The sequence below is a fragment of the Mesoplodon densirostris genome, chromosome 10 (assembly GCF_025265405.1).
Source record: "Mesoplodon densirostris isolate mMesDen1 chromosome 10, mMesDen1 primary haplotype, whole genome shotgun sequence".
In the NCBI taxonomy this organism is placed as follows: domain Eukaryota; kingdom Metazoa; phylum Chordata; class Mammalia; order Artiodactyla; family Ziphiidae; genus Mesoplodon; species Mesoplodon densirostris.
In genome coordinates, this window is record NC_082670.1 from 29,193,115 (window position 1) to 29,215,013 (window position 21,899).

At 41.1% G+C, this 21,899-nt stretch overlaps 1 protein-coding gene across 1 annotated transcript; it reads right to left on the reverse strand.

Annotated features, from left to right (window-relative positions):
• Positions 1-1,068: 1,068 nt before the first annotated feature.
• On the reverse strand, positions 1,069-5,122 carry ANKRD66 (ankyrin repeat domain 66). Its single transcript, XM_060108994.1, has 3 exons — positions 4,960-5,122; positions 3,018-3,246; positions 1,069-1,267 (listed from the first exon to the last, which is right to left on the reverse strand). The coding sequence occupies exons 1-3, from the start codon at positions 5,120-5,122 to the stop codon at positions 1,069-1,071; spliced, it is 591 nt and encodes a 196-aa protein (XP_059964977.1).
• Positions 5,123-21,899: the final 16,777 nt, after the last annotated feature.

The window sequence follows — 21,899 nt, forward strand, 5'->3', positions numbered from 1 at the left end:
ACACTAGGCCAGCTGCCTGGTAGAGGCTCTAACTATTGTCTGGTTTCTAGTGTAGTGCTGTCTGATGGGGGAAAAAAAGCAAGCCACCTATATAATTTTAAAAACTCTACTAGCCACATTTTTAAAAACACTGAAAGGAAAAAGGTAGAATTCATGTTAGTAATATATTTTTTTTAACCCAATATCTAAAATATTATCATTTCAATATGTAATCAATATTATTAATGAGGTATTTTACATTTTTTGTTCTAAGTCTTCAAAATATGATATGCATTTTGTATTTATAGCGTATCTCAATTTGGATGCAATATTTTCATTGGAAATATCTGATCTGTATTTAGATTTCCTAAAATATGCAGTTGACCAAGTAGAGTTGTAATTACATGTTCCAGTATTTTACGCTAGCTCCCATTATTAAGTGGAAAAAAATTAAGGTTTTTATTTCTCACTGAGCTAATCTATTGTCCAAATTGTTTCTCCTGTGTAGAAAGGATCATTGGTAAAAATGGCCCTGCTGAGACTGTGGGTTTCTACCCCAAGCAAAAAAAAAAAAAAGCTGGAAACTCAGAGCTATATCTCTTCACCGCTTTGCTTGGTCTATGTGACAACAAATAATTTTTTTTTCATAGATTAACTGACCTGAGAATGTTGGACATTTTTGAGATATTGTTGTTACAATACTTTTTTTTTTCATTGAAACAACCAAGTTTCCTTAGGAGAAGATTTTTCTTGGCCCCTGAAATGCTATAATTGCATCTAGGGGTTCAGGAGATGCTGACGGTGCAAATCACTGGTGAAAAAATGCAAGTAGCTGACGTTTGTCCCCTCTTGGTAGTACTTAGGGACAGCAGGTATGGGCAAGGAGGAGACAGCCCATGTAGCGAGTCCCCAGGCCAGACTTCCAGATTGAACAACAGGTCAGGAGCTATCGGTAGAAGCCATGTGGGTAATTAATGGTCTAGGAGTAAAATCATGTCAGGACAACACACACCAAACAACACCTAGTCTGGTGCCAAGGAAAGTCTCCTGCCAGAAAACCCAGCTCCAGGTCCTGGGATGCCAGCCTTCTCACACTCTCCTCTCCTTGGTATTGCTGAGCCTGGTGGGGCCTCGAGTCTTATTCTTTTTCTTATTAGTGTTTTGCTTTGAGGAAGGAAGTGACAGCTCCAACTCCCTCTTCTTGGAATCCCAGTCTTCATCCCGCTGATCAAGCTGCAACCCCTTCTGCTTGGTGGCCTCGCGGTGGTCCCGGCACTGGGGCTCAGCCCTAGGAGAGGGGAACCAGCTGTCAACCCCCCAACGCCCGTGGACTGGACAGCCTGCCCGGCCTGCAGAGGGGCGTCTCCTCTGCCCTCTACATGCGGCATGGGCACCTCCGCCGTCCAGTCGAGGAGAAAGGCAGCCAAGTTCAAGCATTTCCAAGTATACACTTAGGGAGGTCTCAGACACTAAAGAAACTACTCTGAGGTGGAGAAAAACAGGGTGCCCGGGTGGGATGTCCATAGAATCAAAGACAAGCACTTAGTTTGAAGTGCTTGTCAGTTTTAATGACAGTGGCTGCACCACTAAGCCCCCCTACTCATTTTAAAGTGCTCACATCAACAGAGCAACCTGCATAGTATGGGGAGGCTGTTTTCCTTCATTTATTTTTTAATTGCATTTTTTCCTAATTATAAAAGCTATGTCTGTTCATTGTAGAAAAATTTAAAGTACAGAAACAGGTAGGGAAGAAAATAAAAATTATAATCACGTACATATTGTATGTATAGAAGGATTTATGTAAAGAATAGTTAGATGATATATATAGGTAGATGATAGCTACAGAATCTTAGAACAGGTGATAGATGGAGAAGTAGATGAATCAATCATCATACACACACGGATGATGGGAAGCATACAAAAACACTGTTTTGTATATGAGGCCAAAGGTGAGTATGTGACTTGCTTATGGACACTGGTGAAAGCCCATTCATGGAGATAAGATTTGAGCCAGTATGAGGACAAATGAAATTTGACAGGATAAATGATCATACAGGCAGGGCAAACAGTATTGTAAGTGCAAAACATGATAAAAAGCACAATTCACTCAGAGGACAGCAAACCTGCTTGCTGCTCAGCCCTTGTGCCCCCAACAAGCTGCAAGTGACCTCTCCATATTCAGACCACAAAGCTTCCCTCCTCTGACCTGCTCTTTTGACCTTGTCACTTTCTATCTTGTATTAGTTTTATTTATGTAAACAAGTTCTCTCTTCTCCCAGACAGGGAGCTTCTTAGTGTTCAGCACTGTACCTGAAGTATCTTTAAATCCTTTCCAGTATCTAGTTCAATGCCTCTCTAATTTTTATTTTCTGTAAGGTAATGAGGACTTTTTAAAAATTGAAGTATAGTTGATTTACAATGTTGTATCAGTTTCTGGTATACAGCAAGGTGATTCAGTTTTATATTACATATAAGAATATATATATTCTTTTTCAGGTTCTTTTCCCCTTATAGGTTATTATAGGATACTGAATATAGTACTGTGCTATACAGTAGGACCTTGTTGTTTATCTTTTTTTTTTTTTTTTTTTGCGGTATGCGGGCGTCTCACTGTTGTGGCCTCTACCGTTGCAGAGCACAAGCTCCGGATGCACAGGCTCAGCGGCCATGGCTCATGGGCCCAGCCACTCCGCGGCATGTGGGATCCTCCCGGACCGGGGCACGAACCCATGTCCCCTGCATCGGCAGGCGGACTCTCAACCACTGTGCCACCAGGGAAGCCCTATCTATTTTATTTATAGTAGTGTGTCTCTGTTACTCTCAAACAATAGATTTTAATAATCTAAATAATCTAAAACAATATAGTTTCCACCCCAAACTAGCCATTTCAGTGAAGAATTGGTAAAAACAAGTCAAACAACAATTGGTTGGATTTCCTCATTTCATTTTCATCAACCTGAGACCACTGAGTTGGCAAAGACCTTGGTCACTGGCTCCTATTTCTCTGCCCTTTATAGCTGGAAATAAAGGAAACTTACTGCTCCAGGAATGCTACACAGGCTTTCTGCCCATAGATCTGTGCAATCCTCTTTGGTGTGTCTCCAAAGAAGTCAGGGGCGTCGATGGCAGCGTGCAGGGCATGGAGAGTTTTGAGCACGTTCAGATGGCCCGATTCAGCTGCGAAATGAGCGGGGGTCCAGCCCACATCAGTTACCAGGCAGGGCCTGGCCCCGTGCTCTATCAGGAGCTGCAGCACCTCCATGTGTCCTTAGATGTCCCAAGAAGAAACAAAAGGTTAGGGTGAAAGTGTCTCTGCTGGACCAAGGCCAGAGCTAGCCTAGGTGGCACAAAAGAGGGGGAGACGTTTGCCCTTGAGGTCCCTCCAGCTTCCAAGCATCAACCCCTCATCTCTTCTCCCTCTTCTTACCAGGCACTCAGCACCCCACTCTTACCCTGTGGCTCCCACTCTTGGTCTGAGCCCTCCAAGGATTCCCTCTGTCCCTTCCAGGACACCCCCCTCTCCTGTCCATTCTTGCAGACCCTGCCCAGGAATCTTGCTTTTTCTTCCAAGTCACTCTACCCTGACCTGTGCTAACACCCCTAAGGCTCACTCTGCTTTCGGCATTCTCAATGCCGACTGCAAAACCAAATATTTGGCAACGACATGGATGCACTTTGAGGGCTTTATCCTAAGTGAAATAAGTCAGACAGAGAAAGACAAATATCATATGATCTCACTATATATAGAATCTAAAAACAAAAAAACTGAGCTCACAGATACAGAGAACAGATTCATGGTTGCTGTGGGTGGGTGCAAGATGGGTGAAGGTACAAAAGGTACAAACTTCTAGTTATAAAATAAACGTCATGAGGATGTAATGTATGGCATGGTGACTATTGCTAATAATACTGTATTGCATATTTGAAAGTTGCTAGGAGAGTAGATCTTAAAAGTTATCACAAGGAAAACAATTTGTAACTATGTATGGTGGCAGATGTTAACTAGACTTATTGTGGTATTTCACAATATATACAAAAATTGAATCATTATGCTATACACCTAAAACTGATATTATGTTGTATGTCAATTACATCTCAATAAAAAATACATCAAGTCCCACTTACATGAAAGCTAGCACAGATTAAGAGCACAGGTTTTCTCGTCAGAGAGATGTGGGTTTATACCTGACAATAAATACCGCTTGCTAATCATGGCAACCCAGATGAGAAACAAACATCCGAGGTTCAGTTTCCTCATTTGCCAGTTAAGGATATATTCACTTACCTTACTGAGTTCTTGTGAAGCACAAAAGAATCACAGGCGTAAAGTACACAGCCCAGCATATAGCAAATGTTCACTGACAGGTGCTTTAGCATAGCTCCCATCACTTTGTACTGGAAAATTCTCCCAACGGATTTCTCTGCAGCCAGGCTTGCTTCCCACCAACCCATTCGCCATACAGGAGTCAAAACAAATTTTTAAAAAGCAAAGTTGACTGTAATACTTTCCTAACATTCTTCAATGGTGTTCTATGGCTGAAGGTCTTGACAAGCCCCTTGGCTGAGTTTTTGCCACGATCCTCCTCCAGTTCTATAACTGAGCCTTGTTTGGCGTGCCCCAGCCATGAACAGGACAAAGTTCCTGTTCTGCCCTCAAGAGGGCAGAAGGCTAACTTTAATTGAGAGTCTCTACGTGCTCGGCAGTGCACATTCGCTATCTTACTGAATCCTCACCACAAGATTCCAAGGCAGCATTACTGCTCTCTTTATACAGATGAATAGACTAAGTCCTGGAGATGTTAAATAACTTGCCTAAGGTGCTACAACTAATAAGTGGAGGTGCCAGGATTGTAATGGGCCCCATTCATTCATCTGGCTCCCAAGAAATGTTCTTTCTACTACCCCACACCGACTACTAACTGGGAACCTCATGAACAGTGGTCTCGAAGGGATGGATCTACGTAGGCATTGCCTACTCACCCTTGATTGCAGCCCAGTGAAGTGGGGTTCGGTCATTCCAGTCCACATCCTTGTAGTTTGGGTCACAGAAACCTTTCTTCAAAATCTTTTTCACTGAATTGTAATCCCCAGCAGCTACAGCTTGGTGGAGTTTTGTCATGTCGGCCAGTTTGGTCAATTCCATGACCAAAAAAACAACTGTGGGAAAAGCATGCCACTTAGGAAATTCTCTGCAACACTTTCTTCCTAGGGAGTGATTCCATAGGGTTCCTGATTGTTTACTTTCTTTCTACCTTATACCTTTGCATCCAGGGCTGCTTCCTGTGCATGCCCTGCTGAGTGTGTATTTGGACCTTAGCTCCTGTGGTTAGTGCTTGCCAATCCCCTATCCAAAAATGACCAATGGTTCCTTTCTGCCTATAGGATTATAGGCTAAGTTCATGGGCTGACATTTGCTCATTGGCCTCAAACCTCTTCCCAGTACTACTTCCCACTCATACTCAAAAGTGCTAGCAGTGTGACTCTCAGTTGTGTAATTCTGTGCCTTATCTTTCTCATCTAAAGAATGGGTATAATGGGCTTCCCTGGTGGCTCAGTGGTTGAGAGTCTGCCTGACCATGCAGGGGACATGGGTTCATGCCCCGGTCCAGGAAGATCCCACATGCCATGGAGTGGCTGGGCCCGTGAACCATGGCCACTGAGCCTGCGTGTCCTGAGCCTCTGCTCTGCAGTGGGAGAGGCCACAACAGTGAGAGGCCCGTGTAGCGCAAAAAAAAAAAAAAAAAAAAGAATGGGTATAATTAGCCAGGGTCTTTTGAGAATACAAGGACAATTCATGTGAGCAGTTTATACTGGATACAGAGCAGGAGCCCCATGGAAGTTAAATATTATCGCTACACCAATTCAGGAGATGGACAAGATGAAAACTTAAAAATAAAATGGCTAAAAATTGTTTACAACATTAAGACACAAACCAACAGTTCTCAAACTACAGTCTATAGACATTTAGAACTCCCTGGGATGCTTTTGGGGGATCCATGAGGTCAAAGCTATTTTCATTATAATATTAAAATGTGATTGGTCCTGTTCCCTGTGCTGATAATTGGTCTGATGGTTCAAAAACAATGATGTAGAAAACCTCTGGTTCCTTAGCACAAAGCGAGGCAATGACACCAAACACCTAGCAGTCAAGGTATTCTTCACCACCCCACACACAGAGTTTTTGTTTTTGTTTTAAGGCTAATTTTAGTAAAGAAATTAAAGCAGTAAGAATTATTTATATTAAATTCTGACCCCTGATTACATGACTTCATAAAAGTGTTTTTATCATATTATATAATGAAATGTGTCAACATTTGGAAAGTCTGCATAACTTCATGAATCAATATTTTTTATATGACAAGTGTATGATGTTACCAAATCATGCATGGGTAAAGAGATCTATTCAAGACAGGCCAATGAGTTTTAGTGAAACAGAGTATGAAAAGTACATTGTGATCGTTTCAGATTCTAACTATAATTTAAAACCCTACCACGTGTCCAATTCTGGTGTAGCATCAAAGAAGAACATCCACAATTATCTGAAAAGTCTATAAAATATTCTTCTTTTTTCCAACTTTATATATGGGTAAACCTAGATTTTCTTTATATACTTCAACCAAAACAACAAACTGAATGCAGAAGCAGATGTAAGAATCCAGCTGTCGTCTTTTAAGCAAAATATTAAAGAGATTTGACCAAAAAAAAAAAAAAACTAAAACAGTGCCACGCTTCTCACATATTTTGTTTTAGAAAATATACTTATTTTCATAAAACTATTATTTATGTTATTGTGTATTAGGTTTATTACAACTTTTGTAAATGAATCAAGAAACATTTAAAATTTTTCTCAGTTTTAATATCAAATAGGGTAAATACTGATAGCTATAATCCACATCAAAAAATGCTCTCTGGGGTTCACAGTAAGTTTTAAGAGTAAAGAAGTCCCGAGACTCAAAAGTTTGAGACTTATTGATATAAACAAATAAGGGGCTGAGACAGAAAATAAAAGAACAAAGAGAGAGTCACTTTAGGTGAGGCCATGGGGAACGTCTCTCTGATCTCAACATGCGAGGTCTCAAGAAGAGGTTGGACAACTCCTACAGAACACCTACTGAACGCTGGCAGAAGACCTCAGACCTCCCAAAAGGCAAGAAACTCCCCACGTACCTGGGTAGGGCAAAGCGGAGAGATTCCCGCAGAGAGGATTGGTGCCGACTGGCACTCACCAGCCCGAGAGGATTGTCTGCTCGCCCGCTGGGGCGGGCGGCGCTGGAAGCTGATGCTTGGGCTTCGGTCAGAGCACAGGGAGAGGACTGGGGCTGGCAGCGAGAACTCAGCCTGAAGGGGGCTAATGCGCCACAGCTAGCTGGGAGGGAGTCCGGGAAAACTCTGGAGCTGCCAAAGAGGCAAGAGACTTTTTCTTCCCTCTTGGTTTCCTGGTGCGCGAGGAGAGGGGATTAAGAGCGCTGCTTAAAGGAGCTCCACAGATGGGCACGAGCTGCGGCTGAAAGCGCGGAGCCCAGAGACGGGCGTGGGACGCTGGGGCTGCTGCTGCCACCGCCAAGAGGCCTGTGTGTGAGCGCAGGTCACTGTCCACGCCCCCTTTCCGGAGAGCCTGTGCAGCCCGTCACTGCCAGGGTCCCGGGATCCAGGGACGGCTTCCCTGGGAGAACGCACGGCACGCCTCGGGCTGGTGCAATGTCACGCCGGCCTCTGCCGCTGCAGGCTCGCCCCGCACTCCGTGCCCCTCCCTCCCCCCCAGCCTGAGTGATCCAGAGTCCCCGAAGTGGCTGCTTCTTTAACCTTGTCCTGTCTGAGCGAAGAACAGACGCCCTCCAGCGACCTACACACAGAGGCAGGGCCAAATCCAAAGCTGAGACCCGGGAGCTGTGAGAACAAAGAAAAGAAAGGGAAATCTCTCCCAGCAGCCTCAGAAGCAGCGGATTAAAGCTCCACAATCAACTTGATGTACCCTGCATCTGTGGAATACATGAATAGACAACAAATCATCCCAAATTGAGGAGCCAGGAGTCAGTGCTGTGCCTCCGAGGTGGGAGAGCCAACTTCAGGACACTGGGCCACAAGAGACCTCCCAGCTCCACATAATATCAAACGGCGAAAATCTTCCAGAGATCTCCATCTCAACACCAGCACCCAGCTTCACTCAACGACCAGCAAGCTACAGTGCTGGACACCCTATGCCAAACAACTAGCAAGACAGGAACACAATGCCACCCATTAGCAGAGAGGCTGCCTAAAATCATAAAAAGTCCTCAGACACCCCAAAACACACCACCAGATGTGGACCTGCCCACCAGAAAGACAAGATCCAGCCTCATCCACCAGAACACAGGCACTAGTCCCCTCCACCAGGAAGCCTACACTACCCACTAAAGCAACCTTAGCCACTGGGGACAGACACCAAAAACAACGGGAACTACGAACCTGCAGCCTGCAAAAAGGAGACCCCAAACACAGTAACATAAGCAAAATGAGAAGACAGAAAAACACACAGCAGGAGAAGGAGCAAGAAAAAACCCCACCAGACCTAACAAAGGAAGACGTAATAGGCAGTCTACCTGAAAAAGAATTCAGAATAATGATAGTAAAGATGATCCAAGATTCTATTTACAAGATCCAAAATCTTGGAAATAGAATAGACAAAATGCAAGAAACAGTTAACAAGGACCTAGAAGAAATAAAGATGAATTAAGCATCGATTAAAAACACAACAAATGAAATGAAAAATACTCTAGATGGGATCAATAGCAGAATAACTGAGGCAGAAGAATGGATAAGTGAGGTGGAAGATAAAAGAGTGGAAATAACTTCTTCAGAGCAAAATAAAGAAAAAAGAATGAAAAGAACAGAGGACAGTCTCAGAGACCTCTGGGACAACATTAAACGCATCAACATTCAAATTATAGGGGTTCCAGAAGAAGAAGGGAAAAAGAAAGGGACTGAGAAAATATTTGAAGAGATTATAGTTGAAAACTTCCTTAATATGGGAAAGGAAATAGTTAATCAAGTCCAGGAGGCACAGAGAGTCCCATACAGAATAAATCCAAGGAGAAATACGCCAAGACACATATTAATCAAACTGTCAAAAATTAAACACAAAGAAATCATATTAAAAGCAGCAAGGCAAAAACAACAAATAACACACAAGGGAATCCCCATCAGGATAACAGCTGATCTCTCAGCAGAAACTCTACAAGCCAGAAGGGAGTGGCAGGACATAATTAAAGTGATGAAGGAGAAAAACCTGCAACCAAGATTACTCTACCCAGCAAGGATCTCATTCAGATTTGATGGAGAAATTAAAACGTTTACAGACAAGCAAAAGCTGAGAGAGTTCAGCACCACCAAACCAGCTTTACAACAAATGCTAAAGGAACTTCTCTAGGCAAGAAACACAACAGAAGGAAAATACCTACAATAACAAACCCAAAACAATTAAGAAAATGGGAATAGGAACATACATATCAATAATTACCTTAAATGTAAATGGACTAAATGCTCCCACCAAAAGACACAGATTGGCTGAATGGATACAAAAACAAGACCCATATATATGCTGTCTACCAGAGACCCACTTCAGACCTAGAGACACATACAGACTGAAAGTAAGGGGATGGAAAAAGATATTCCATGCAAATGGAAACCAAAAGAAAGCTGGAATAGAAATTCTCATATCAGACAAAATAGACTTTAAAATAAAGACTATTAGAAGAGACAAAGAAGGACACTACATAATGATCAAGGGATCGATCCAAGAAGAAGATATAACAATTGTAAATATTTATGCACCCAACATAGGAGCACCTCGATACATAAGGCAAATACTAACAGCCATAAAAGGAGAAATCGACAGTAACACAGTCATAGTAGGGGACTTTAACACCCCACTTTCACCAATGGACAGATCAGTCAAAATGAAAATAAATAAGGAAACACAAGCTTTAAATGATACATTAAACAAAATGGACTTAATTGATATTTATAGGACATTCCATCCAAAAACAACAGAATACACATTTTTCTCAAGTGCTCATGGAACATTCTCCAGGATAGATCATATCTTGGGTCACAAATCAAGCCTTGGTAAATTTAAGAAAATTGAAATTGTATCAAGTATCTCTTCTGACCACAATGGTATGAGACTAGATATCAATTACAGGAAAAGAGCTGTAAAAAATACAAACACATGGAGGCTAAACAATACACTACTTAATAACGAAGTGATCACTGAAGAAATCAAAAAGGAAATTAAAAAATACCTAAAAACAAATGACAATGGAGACACGACCACCCAAAACCTATGGGATGCAGCAAAAGGAATTCTAATAGGGAAGTTTATAGCAATACAATCCTACCTTAAGAAATCCTACCTTAGGAAACATCTCGAATAAACAACCTAACCTTGCACCTAAAGCAATTAGAAAAGAAGAACAAAAACATCCCAAAGTTAGCAGAAGGAAAGAAATCATAAAAATCAGATCAGAAATAAATGAAAAAGAAATAAAGGAAACAATCGCAAAGATCAATAAAACTAAAAGCTGGTTCTTTGAGAAGATAAACAAAATTGATAAACCATTAGCCAGACTCATCAAGAAAAAAAGGGAGAAGACTCAAATCAATAGAATTAGAAATGAAAAAGGAGAAGTAACAAATGACACTGCAGAAATACAAAAGATCATGAGAGATTACTACAAGCAACTCTATGCCAATAAAATGGACAACCTGGAAGAAATGGACAAATTCTTAGAAATGCACAACCTGCCAAGACTGAATCAGGAAGAAATAGAAAATATGAACAGACCAAAAACAAGCACTGAAATTGAAACTGTGATAAAAAATCTTCCAACAAACAAAAGCCCAGAACCAGATGGCTTCACAGGCGAATTCTATCAAGCATTCAGAGAAGAGCTAACACCTATCCTTCTCAAACTCTTCCAAAATATAGCAGAGGGAGGAACACTCCCAAACTCATTCTACGAGGCCACCATCACCTTGATACCAAAACCAGACAAGGATGTCACAAAGAAAGAAAACTACAGGCCAATATCACTGATGAACATTGATGCAAAAATCCTCAACAGAATACTAGCAAACAGAATCCAACAGCACATTAAAAGGATCATACACCATGATCAAGTGGGGTTTATTCCAGGAATGCAAGGATTCTTCAATATACGCAAATCAATCAACGTGATACACCAGATTAACAAATTGAAGGAGAAAAACCATATGATCATCTCAATAGATGCAGAGAAAGCTTTCGACAAAATTCAACACCCATTTATGATAAAAACCCTGCAGAAAGTAGGCATAGAGGGAACTTTCCTCAACATAATAAAGGCCATATATGACAAACCCACAGCCAGCATCGTCCTCAATGGTGAAAAACTGAAACCATTTCCACTAAGATCAGGAACAAGACAAGGTTGCCCACTCTCACCACTCTTATTCAACATAGATTTGGAAGTTTTAGCTACAGCAATCAGAGAAGAAAAGGAAATAAAAGGAATCCAAATCAGAAAAGAAGAAGTAAAGCTGTCACTGTTTGCAGATGACATGATACTATACATAGAGAATCCTAAAGATGCTACCAGAAAACTCCTAGAGCTAATCAATGAATTTGGTAAAGTAGCAGGATACAAAATTAATGCACAGAAATCTCTGGCATTCCTATATACTAATGATGAAAAATCTGAAAGTGAAATCAAGGAAACACTCCCATTTACCACTGCAACAAAAAGAATAAAATATCTAGGAATAAACCTACCTAAGGAGACAAAAGACCTGTATGCAGAAAATTATAAGACACTGATGAAAGAAATTAAAGATGATACAAATAGATGGAGAGATGTACCATGTTCTTGGATTGGAAGAATCAACATTGTGAAAATGACTCTACTACCCAAAGAAATCTACAGATTCAATGCAATCCCCATCAAACTATCAGTGGCATTTTTCACAGAACTAGAACCAAAAATTTCACAATTTGTATGGAAACACAAAAGACCCCGAATAGCCAAAGCAATCTTGAGAACGAAAAATGGAGCTGGAGGAATCAGGCTCCCTGACTTCAGACTATACTACAAAGCTACAGTAATCAAGACAGTATGGTACTGGCACAAAAACAGAAAGATAGATCAATGGAACAGGATAGAAAGCCCAGAGATAAACCCACGCACATATGGTCATCTTTTCTTTGATAAAGGAGGCAGGAATGTACAGTGGAGAAAGGACAGTCTCTTCAATAAGTGGTGCTGGGAAAACTGGACAGGGACAAGTAAAAGTATGAGACTAGATCACTCCCTAACAGCATACACAAAAATAAGCTCAAAATGGATTAAAGACCTAAATGTAAGGCCAGACACTATCAAACTCCTAGAGGAAAACATAGGCAGAACACTCTATGACATAAATCACAGCAAGATCCTTTTTGACCCACCTCCTAGAGAAATGGAAATAAAGACAAAAATAAACACATGGGACCTAATGAAACTTCAAAGCTTTTGCACAGCAAAGGAAACCATAAACAAGACCAAAAGACAACCCTCAGAATGGGAGAAAATATTTGCAAATGAAGCAACTGACAAAGGATGAATCTCCAAAATTTATAAGCAGCTCATGCAGCTCAATAACAAAAAAACAAACAACCCAATCCAAAAATGGGCAGAAGACCTAAATAGACATTTCTCCACAGAAGATATACGGACTGCCAACAAACACATGAAAGGATGCTCAACATCTTTACTCATTAGAGAAATGCAAATCAAAACTACAATGAGATATCATCTCACACCAGTCAGAATGGCCATCATCAACAGAAACAATAAATGCTGGAGAGGGTGTGGAAAAAAGGGAACACTCTTGCACTGCTGGTGGGAATGTGAATTGGTACAGCCACTATGGAGAATGGTATGGAGGTTCCTTAAAAAACTACAAATAGAACTACCATATGACCCAGCACTCCCACTACTGGGCATATACCCTGAGAAAACCATAATTCAAAAAGAGTCACGTACCAAAATGTTCATTGCAGCTCTATTTACAATAGCCAGGGCATGGAAGCAACCTAAGTGTCCATCATCTGATGAATGGATAAAGAAGATGTGGCACATATATACAATGGAATATTACTCAGCCATAAAAAGAAATGAAATTGAGCTATTTGTAATGAGGTGGATGGACCTAGAGTCTGTCATACAGAGTGAAGTAAGTCAGAAAGAGAAAGACAAATACTGTATGCTGACACATATATATGGAATTTAAGAAAAAAAATGTCATGAAGAACATAGGGGTAAGACAGGAATAAAGACACAGACTACTTGAGAATGGACTTGAGGATATGGGGAGGGGGAAGGGTAAGCTGTGACAAAGCGAAAGAGCAGCATGGACATATATACACTACCAAACGTAAGGTAGATAGCTAGTGGGAAGCAGCCGCATACCGCAGGGAGATCAGCTCCGTGCTTTGTGACCGCCTGGAGGGGTAGGATAGGGAGGGTGGGAGGGAGACGCAAAAGGGAGGGGATATGGGAACATATGTATATGTATAACTGATTAAATTTGTCATAAAGCAGAAAAAAAAAAAGAAAAGACAAGAAGTAAGACAAGAAATTGGCTCACAGATCATCTTAAAACTTCAGTCAGATCATGTCGTTCTATTTAAAACCCTCCACTGCTCTCTCATTTCATTGAGAATAAAATACAAAATGTTCACAATGGCCTGTAAAGTCTGTAGGATTTTCCTCCACCCACACATCTCACTCTTTTCCAAGCTCACTGCTGGCCAGTCACGTGGAAGCATTTTCTGTTCCTGGAAAATGCCAGGTCTTTTACTGCTGCAGGATCTTGCACTTGCTTTCCCTTCTGCCGGGAATGCTTCCCTCTGCCCAGATCTTTGGTTGGATAAATCATTCTGATCCTTCAGAATGCAGTTTTGGGGTGCTAAGAATATTGTATATTATATCTTCAGATTTGTATGCTTTGCTCTATGGATGTCGTGCCTCAATAAAAGCTACAATATAAAGTGGGCCACCTATAGTAGTTCACTACCACAAAAAAAAAAAAAAAAAAAGAAGAGGTTGGAGTCAACCATACAAACTGTGGCCGAGCAGCAGAAGCAACCAGAAATTTGTTAGAAATGCAAATTATTGGGCCCCAACTCGGACCTACAGTATTAGAAACTGGGGTGGGGAGGGAGCAGTCAGTGTCATGGTAAGCCTTCAAGGTGAGTCTGATGTACGGGAAAAGCAAGGAGAGAGAGACCTTCAAGATGACAGAGGAGTAAGGCGTGGAGATCACCTTCCTCCCCACAAATACATCAGAAATACATCTAGATGTGGAACAACTCCTACAGAACACCTGCTGAACACTGGCAGACAACCCCAGACCTCCCCAAAGGCAAGAAACTCCCCACGTACCTGGGTAGGGCAAAAGAAAAAAGAAAAATCAGAGGCAAAAGAATAGGGACAGGACCTGCACCAGTGGGAGGGAGCCGTGAAGGAGGAAAGGTCTCCACACACTAGAAGCCCTTTCATGGGTGGAGACTGCAGGTGGCAGAGGGGGAAAGCTTCGGAGTAGCGGAGGAGAGCACAGCAACAGGGGTGCGGAGGGCAAAGCGGAGAGATTCCCGCACAGAGGATTGGTGCCGACCAGCACTCACCAGCCCTAGAGGCTTGTCTGCTCACCCGCCGGGGCGGGCGGGGGCTGGGAGCTGAGGCTCATACTCCACCCAAAAACAACAGAAAACACTTTCTTCTCAAGTGCTCATGGAACATTCTCCAGGATAGATCATATCTTGGGTCACAAACAAGCCTTGGTAAATTTAAGAAAATTGAAATCATATCAAGTATCTTTTCTGACCACAACTCTATGAGACTAGATACCAATTACAGGAAAAAAATCTGTAAAAAATACAAACACATGGAGGCTAAACAATACACTACTAAAAACCAAGAGATGACTGAAGAAACCAAAGAGGAAATCAAAAAATACCTAGAAACGGCTTCCCTGGTGGCACAGTGGTTGGGAGTCCGCCTGCTGATCCAGGGGATGCAGATTCATGCCCCAGTCCGGGAGGATCTCGCATGCTGTGGAGCGGCTGGGCCCGTGAGCCGTGGCCGCTGGGCCTGCACGTCTGGAGCCTGTGCTCCACAGCAGGAGAGGCCACAGCAGTGAGAGGCCCGTGTACCACAAAAAAACAAAAAACAAAAACAAAAACAAAAAACCTAGAAACAAATGACAATGAAAACAGGATGACCCAAAACCTATGGGATGCAGCAAAAGCAGGTTTAAGAGGGAAGGTTATAGGAATACAATCCTACCTCAAGAAATAAGAAACATCTCAAATGAACAACCTAACATTACACCTAAAGCAATCAGAGAAAGAAGAAGAAGAACAACAACAAAATGCCAAAGTTAGCACAAGGAAAGAAATCATAAAGATCAGATCAGAAATAAATGAAAAAGAAATGAAGGAAACAATAGCAAAGATCAATAGAACTAAAACCTGGTTCTTTGAAAAGATAAACAAACTGATAAACCATTAGTCAGACTCATCAAGAAAAAAGGAAGAAGACTCAAATCAATAGATTTCGAAATGAAAAAGGAGAAGTAACAACTGACAGTGCAGAAATACAGAGGATCATGAGAGATTCTACAAGAAATTATATGCCAATAAAATGGACAAACTGGAAGAAATGGACAGATTCTTAGAAAAGCACAACCTTTTGAGACTGAACCAGGAAGAAATAGAAAATATAAACAGACCAATCACAAGCAATGAAATTGAGACTGTGATTAAAAATCTTCCAACAAATAAGCCCAGGACCAGATGGCTTCACAAGGGAATTCTATTAAACATTTAGAGAAGAGCTAACACCTATTCTTCTCAAACTCTTCCAAAATATAACAGAGGGAGAAACACTCCCAAACTCATTCTATGAGGTCACTATCACCCTGATACCAAAACCAGACAAAGATGTCACAAAGAACCAAAACTACAGGCCAATATCACTGATGTACATAGATGCAAAAATCCTCAACAAAATACTAGCAAACATAATCCAACAGCATATTTAAAGGATCATACAACATGATCAACTGGGGTTTATCCCAGGAATGCAAAGATTCCTCAATATATGCAAATCAACCAATGTGATAAACCATGTAAACAAATTGAAGGAGAAAAACCATATGATCATCTCAATAGATGCAGAAAAAGCTTTTGACAAAATTCAACATGCATTTATGAAAAAAACCCTCCAGAAAGTAGGCATAGAGGGAACTTACGTCAACATAATCAAGGGCATATATGACAAACCCACAGCCAACATCGCTCTCATGGTGAAAAACTGAAACCATTTCCACTAAGATCAGGAACAAGACAAGGTTGTCCACTCTCACCACTATTATTCAACATACTATTGGAAGTTTTAGCCACAGCAATCAGAGAAAAAAAAGAAATAAAAGGAATCCAAATCGGAGAAGAAGAAGTAAAGCTGTCACTGTTTGCAGACGACATGCTACTATACATAGAGAATCCTAAAAATGCTACCAGAAAACTCCTAGAGCTAATCAATGAATTTGGTAAAGTAGCAGGATACAAAATTAATGCACAGAAATCTCTTGCATTCCTATACACTTATGATGAAAAATCTGAAAGAGTAATTAAGGAAACACTCCCATTTATCACTGCAACAAAAAGAATAAAGAATAAAATACCTAGGAATAAACCTACCTAAGGAGACAAAAGACCTGTATGCAGAAAACTATAAGACACTGAAGAAAGAAATTAAAGATGATACAAACAGATGGAGAGATATACCATGTTCTTGGATTGGAAGAATCAGCATTGTAAAAATGACTATACTCCCCAAAGCAATCTACAGTTTCAATGCAATCCTAATCAAACTACCAATGGCAGTTTTCACAGAACTAGAACAAAAAATTTCACAATTTGTATGGAAGCACAAAAGATCCTGAATAGCCAAAGCTATCTTGAGAAAGAAAAACAGAGCTGGAGGAATCAGGCTCCCGGACTCCAGACTATACTACAAAGCTACAATAATCAAGACAGTATGGGACACAAGAGGGAAGAGATATGGGAACATATGTATATGTATAACTGATTCACTTTTTATAAAGTAGAAACTAACACACCATTGTAAAGCAATTATACTCCAATAAAGATGTAAAAAAAAAAAAGACAGTATGGTACTGGCACAAAAACAGAAATATAGATAAATGGAACAGGATAGAAAGCCCAGAGATAAACCCACACACATATGGTCACCTTATTTTTGATAAAGGAGGCAACACTATACCATGGAGAAGAGACAGCCTCTTCAACAAGTGGTGCTGGGAAAACTGGACAGCTACATGTAAAAGAATGAAATTAGAACACTCCCTATCACCATACGCAAAAATAAACTCAAAATGGATTAAAGACCTAAATGTAAGGCCAGGCACTATAAAACTCTTAGAGGAAAACATAGGCAGAACATTCCATGACATAAATCACAACAAGATCCTTTTTGACCCACCCCTTAGAGAAATGGAAATAAAAACAAAAATAAACAAATGGGACCTAATGGAACTTAAAAGCTTTTGCATAACAAAGGAAACAATAAACAAGACGAAAAGACAACCCTCAGAATGGGAGAAAATATTTACAAATGAAGCAAGAGAAAGGATTAATCTCCAAAATTTACAAGCAGCTCATGCAGCTCAATATCAAAAAAACCAAACAACCCAATCCAAAAATGGGCAGAAGACCTAAATAGGCATTTCTCCAAAGAAGATATACAGATTGCCAACAAACATATGAAAGGATGCTCAGCATCACTAATCATTGGAGAAATGCGAATCAAAACTACAATGAGGTATCACCTCACACTGGTCAGAATGGCCATCATCAAAAAATCTACAAACAAGAAATGCTGGAGAGGGTGTGCAGAAAAGGGAACCCTCCTGCACTGTTGGTGCAGCAGTTGGTGGGAATGTAAATTGATACAGCCACTATGGAGAACAGTAAGGAGCTTCCTTAAAAAACTAAAAATAGAATTACCATACGACCCAGAAATCCCACTACTGGGCATATACCCTGAGAAAACCATAATTCAAAAAGAGTCATGTACCACAATGTCCATTGCAGCTCTTTTTACAATAGCCAGGACATGGGAGCAACCTAAGTGTCCATCGACAGATGAATGGATAAAGAAGATGTGGTACATATATACAATGGAATATTACTCAGCCATAAAAAGAAACAAAATTGAGTTATTTGTAGTGAGGTGGATGAAACTAGAGTCTGTCATACAGAGTGAAGTAAGTTAGAAAAGGAAAAACAAATATCGTATGCTAACACATATATATGGAATCTTTAAAAAAAATAGCTAGCTAGTGAGAAGCAGCTGCATAACACAGGGAGATCAGCTCTGTGCTTTGTGATCACCTAGAGGGGTGGGATTGGGAGGGAGGGAGGGAGACGCAAGAGGGAGGAGATATGGTGATATATGTATATGTATAGCTGATTAAATTTGTTATAAAGCAGAAACTAACACACCATTGTAAGGCAATTATACTCCAATAAAGATGTTAAAAAAAAAGAAAAAGAAAAGCAAGTAGAGTTTTAGATTGGAAGAGAAGTAAATAATGTAGTTAACCTGAAATGCCCTAGTTGTTATGATGGCGGTGATTTCCTGGTACAAAGGGAAAGGACCAGTCACCAAGACTAGGAAGTGAAAGGCACTTTTCTCCCAAAGTGTCCTAAGCTGGGTCCCAAAAGGATGAATAAGAGTCATCTTAGGGACCAATGTTGGCAGAGGATCCCAACTCAGGCACACAGCGGGGAGGCACATTCTGGAAAGTGCAAGGAACTCCAACTTTAGTGTGTAGACCAAGAGTCCACACACTTTTCCTTTAAAGGGCCAGATAGGAAATGTTTTATGCTCTGTAGGTCAAGAGGCAAAATCAAGACTCTTATGTAACAAGAGAAAAACTCCCGCCCTGTTTACCAGTTGTGGACCATCATGGGGGAGGAAGTGTTGGTGGTGGTGGGTGAGCATGCTTTGTGTCGAGAAGCCCTCAGCTGGAGACATTCTCAGGGCAAAAAGCTTGAGGGCGAGGGGCCTGGTCCATGGGTTGGTCACTTTTGCTCTGCCCCACTGATGCCCAGATCCCAGCACGCCCTCTCTCCTCTCCAAAAGCCCTACCACCTCAGGTCGACAGCTGGCGGGAGACAAGGTGACTTGCCTTGTGTGAGATCCCACAGCTCAGTGGCCAGAAGTTCCAACAACAGAGTTCCCAAAGTGTAGATGGTGACCAGTAGGACCCCGGGCAGTGGCTAGGCCCAGCCTTGGGCTTGGGAGGAAAGTACTGGAGGCAGAGGAGGGAACAGGGGCAGAGAAAGTCACCTCAGCTGGCTCTCCGAGGCTCAAAGTCCTTGCCCCCCTGAGGCCCACCACCATTGGAGGTACCCATGGGCCTACAAAAACAGGGTGTGGGCCAGGAGTCAGATTGGACCCATAGACCATAGTTTACCAATCTCTGATGTACATAAAGTATCTGGGATCTTGCTGAAATGCAGATTCTGATTCAGTAGGTCTGGGATGGGCCTGAGATCCTGCCTTTGTAACAAGTCCCCACGGCAACTACTAGTGCATCGGCCACACTCTGAGTAGCATTGTCTCTCTACAGGCAGGGGAGAGAGCAAGCTTGGAAACCTGAAGTCAGATAGAGGCAGTGAGGATGTTGTTCTCCACAGAAGGACTACGTGAGAATCACTGGTAGGTTTAAAACAATAGATGCTTGGATCTCAGCCCAAAGAGGTTCTGAATCTCTGAGTGTGCAGGACATGTCTTTTGCATGAAGTGGGTACCCAGTACATATGTTGAGTAAGCAAAGATGACACGGGATGTGTTTTATCTTTTTGGCTTGTTTGTTTTAGTAGAAAATCTTGACACTGGAGCATTTGATCAATGATAAAAGAAAATGGTAAACAGAAATGCTAGAGGATTTCCAACCTGCAGGAGTCACAAAAAGTCACAATGTGTCTGGGAGTCTCTTTGCTTGCCTTTCACACAAACCTTTAGTCAGGTTTATGCAGAAATCAACCCCATTTGTTTTGTAACTGAGTTCATAGCAAGGATATTCCACACGTTCTCATGGGGAAGTTGCAATTCAAGTAGAAGTTTTCAATGGAATACAAAGAGAAGATTTTTCCAAAAAAAAAAAAATGTACAGGACCAATAAGAATACGAAAAGATGCCCAGCATCATTAGTCATTAGGGAAATGCAAATCAAAACCACAGTGAGACACCATTTCACAATCATTAGGATAACTATAATTTAAAAGCCAAATAATAACAAGTGTGAGGATGTGGAGAAACTGGGACCCTCATACACTGTGGTGGGAATATAAAATGGTGCAGCCACTTTGGAAAGCAGTTTGATAATTCTTCAAAAGGTTAAACATGGAGTTATCATATGACCAGTAACCCCACTCCTAGGAGTAAACCTAAAAGAAGTGAAAACATATGTCCACACAAAAACTTATACACAAATGTTTATAGCAGCACATTACTCAATAGCAAAGAATTGGAAACAACTCAAATGTCCATTAACAGATGAATGCATAAATAAAATACAGGATATTCATACAATGGAATAGTATTTGACAGTAAAAAAATGAGGAACTGATACATGCTACAACATGCATGAACCTTGAAAACATGCTAGGTGAAAGAAACCAGTCACAAAAGACCACATATTGAAAGATTCCATTTATGTGAAATGTCCAGAATAGGCAAAGCTATAGAGATAGAATGTAACTTATTGGTGGTCTAGGACTGGGATGAGTTGGGGGTGGGAAGTGAGCTAAGGAGCATGGGATTTCTTTCTGGTGCAATGAAATGTTCTAAAATTAGGTAGTGGAGGGTGATGCTTTCACGACTTTGAATATATTAAAAACCACTGAACTGTGTACTTTAAAGAGATGAATTTTATGGTATGTGAATTATATCTCAATAAACCTGTTTAAAAATCAATGCTACTATTAGAAGCTTTCTTACAGAAAGCCAAAAATTTGTTTGTAGAAAACAGATACAATTCACTAGCCTACCACTAACTACAAAAATTTAGCAAAATTTCCTACACTAGAATCCATGTAAATTTGATTAAGTGAACTTGAATTTCCATCTTTCTCATGACAGGTGTCTCAGTGTAAAAACTGGCCAGTAAATATAAGTTGTAGTAAGTATGAATGATCTATAATAACTGCAGTAAAGATCTAAAGACAGAGGTAATGTAAAAATACTTACTGTCTGTTGAAATCTGCGGCGCTCAGTGTTCCAAGGGAGTCCTAGCTGCCTGTCTTGTTGTGTTCACACCATGGAAACTGATCCCGCCCGCCTCATTAAAGTCTGCCAATCAACGTCAGCCTCACAAGGTGGGGACCGTCTAGGGGCGGGGACTGCTCTTCTGCTTGCCTGGATGTGGTTCAGCAATTGCATTCTGCTTCTGTAGTCCAAGAGGGGTCTTTAACAGGTTCTTCTGGAACAGCATTTGATTAAAAAATACGAAAATGTTAAAAAACAATCGCCAGTCCCCAAGACACCACGAAGGAGGTAAGGAAACAGCGTCTGCCCCTCACATTCAGAACCCGCTATGAGATCTCAGGCAAAGCCTTTAACTTTGCTGAGCCTCTTTTTCTCATCAATAAAATGAAGTTTTAACACCTTTCTCATAAGGCTATGAGAGATGAGTAGCTGAAATAATTTATAAAGCACCCCGCATAGGGTAGAGGAAGAAACAGGGGGAGGGAAGGAGAAAAACTTTAGATGCTTCTGTCTTGCTTCCTCTTTTGCTCCCTTACTCTAAGCAGCTGGTATTTTAATGATGAT

Bases quoted from the DNA above. Each gene is read 5' to 3' on its own strand.
- ANKRD66 (XM_060108994.1), bottom strand. From the start codon at position 5,122: ATGGAATTGACCAAACTGGCCGACATGACAAAACTCCACCAAGCTGTA. The intron at 3,247-4,959 runs GTGAGTAGGCAA...GGGACATCTAAG, and splicing joins TCACTGGGCTGCAATCAAGG to GACACATGGAGGTGCTGCAG. The intron at 1,268-3,017 runs GTAAGTTTCCTT...CCCCTCTCCTAG, and splicing joins TGTGTAGCATTCCTGGAGCA to GGCTGAGCCCCAGTGCCGGG.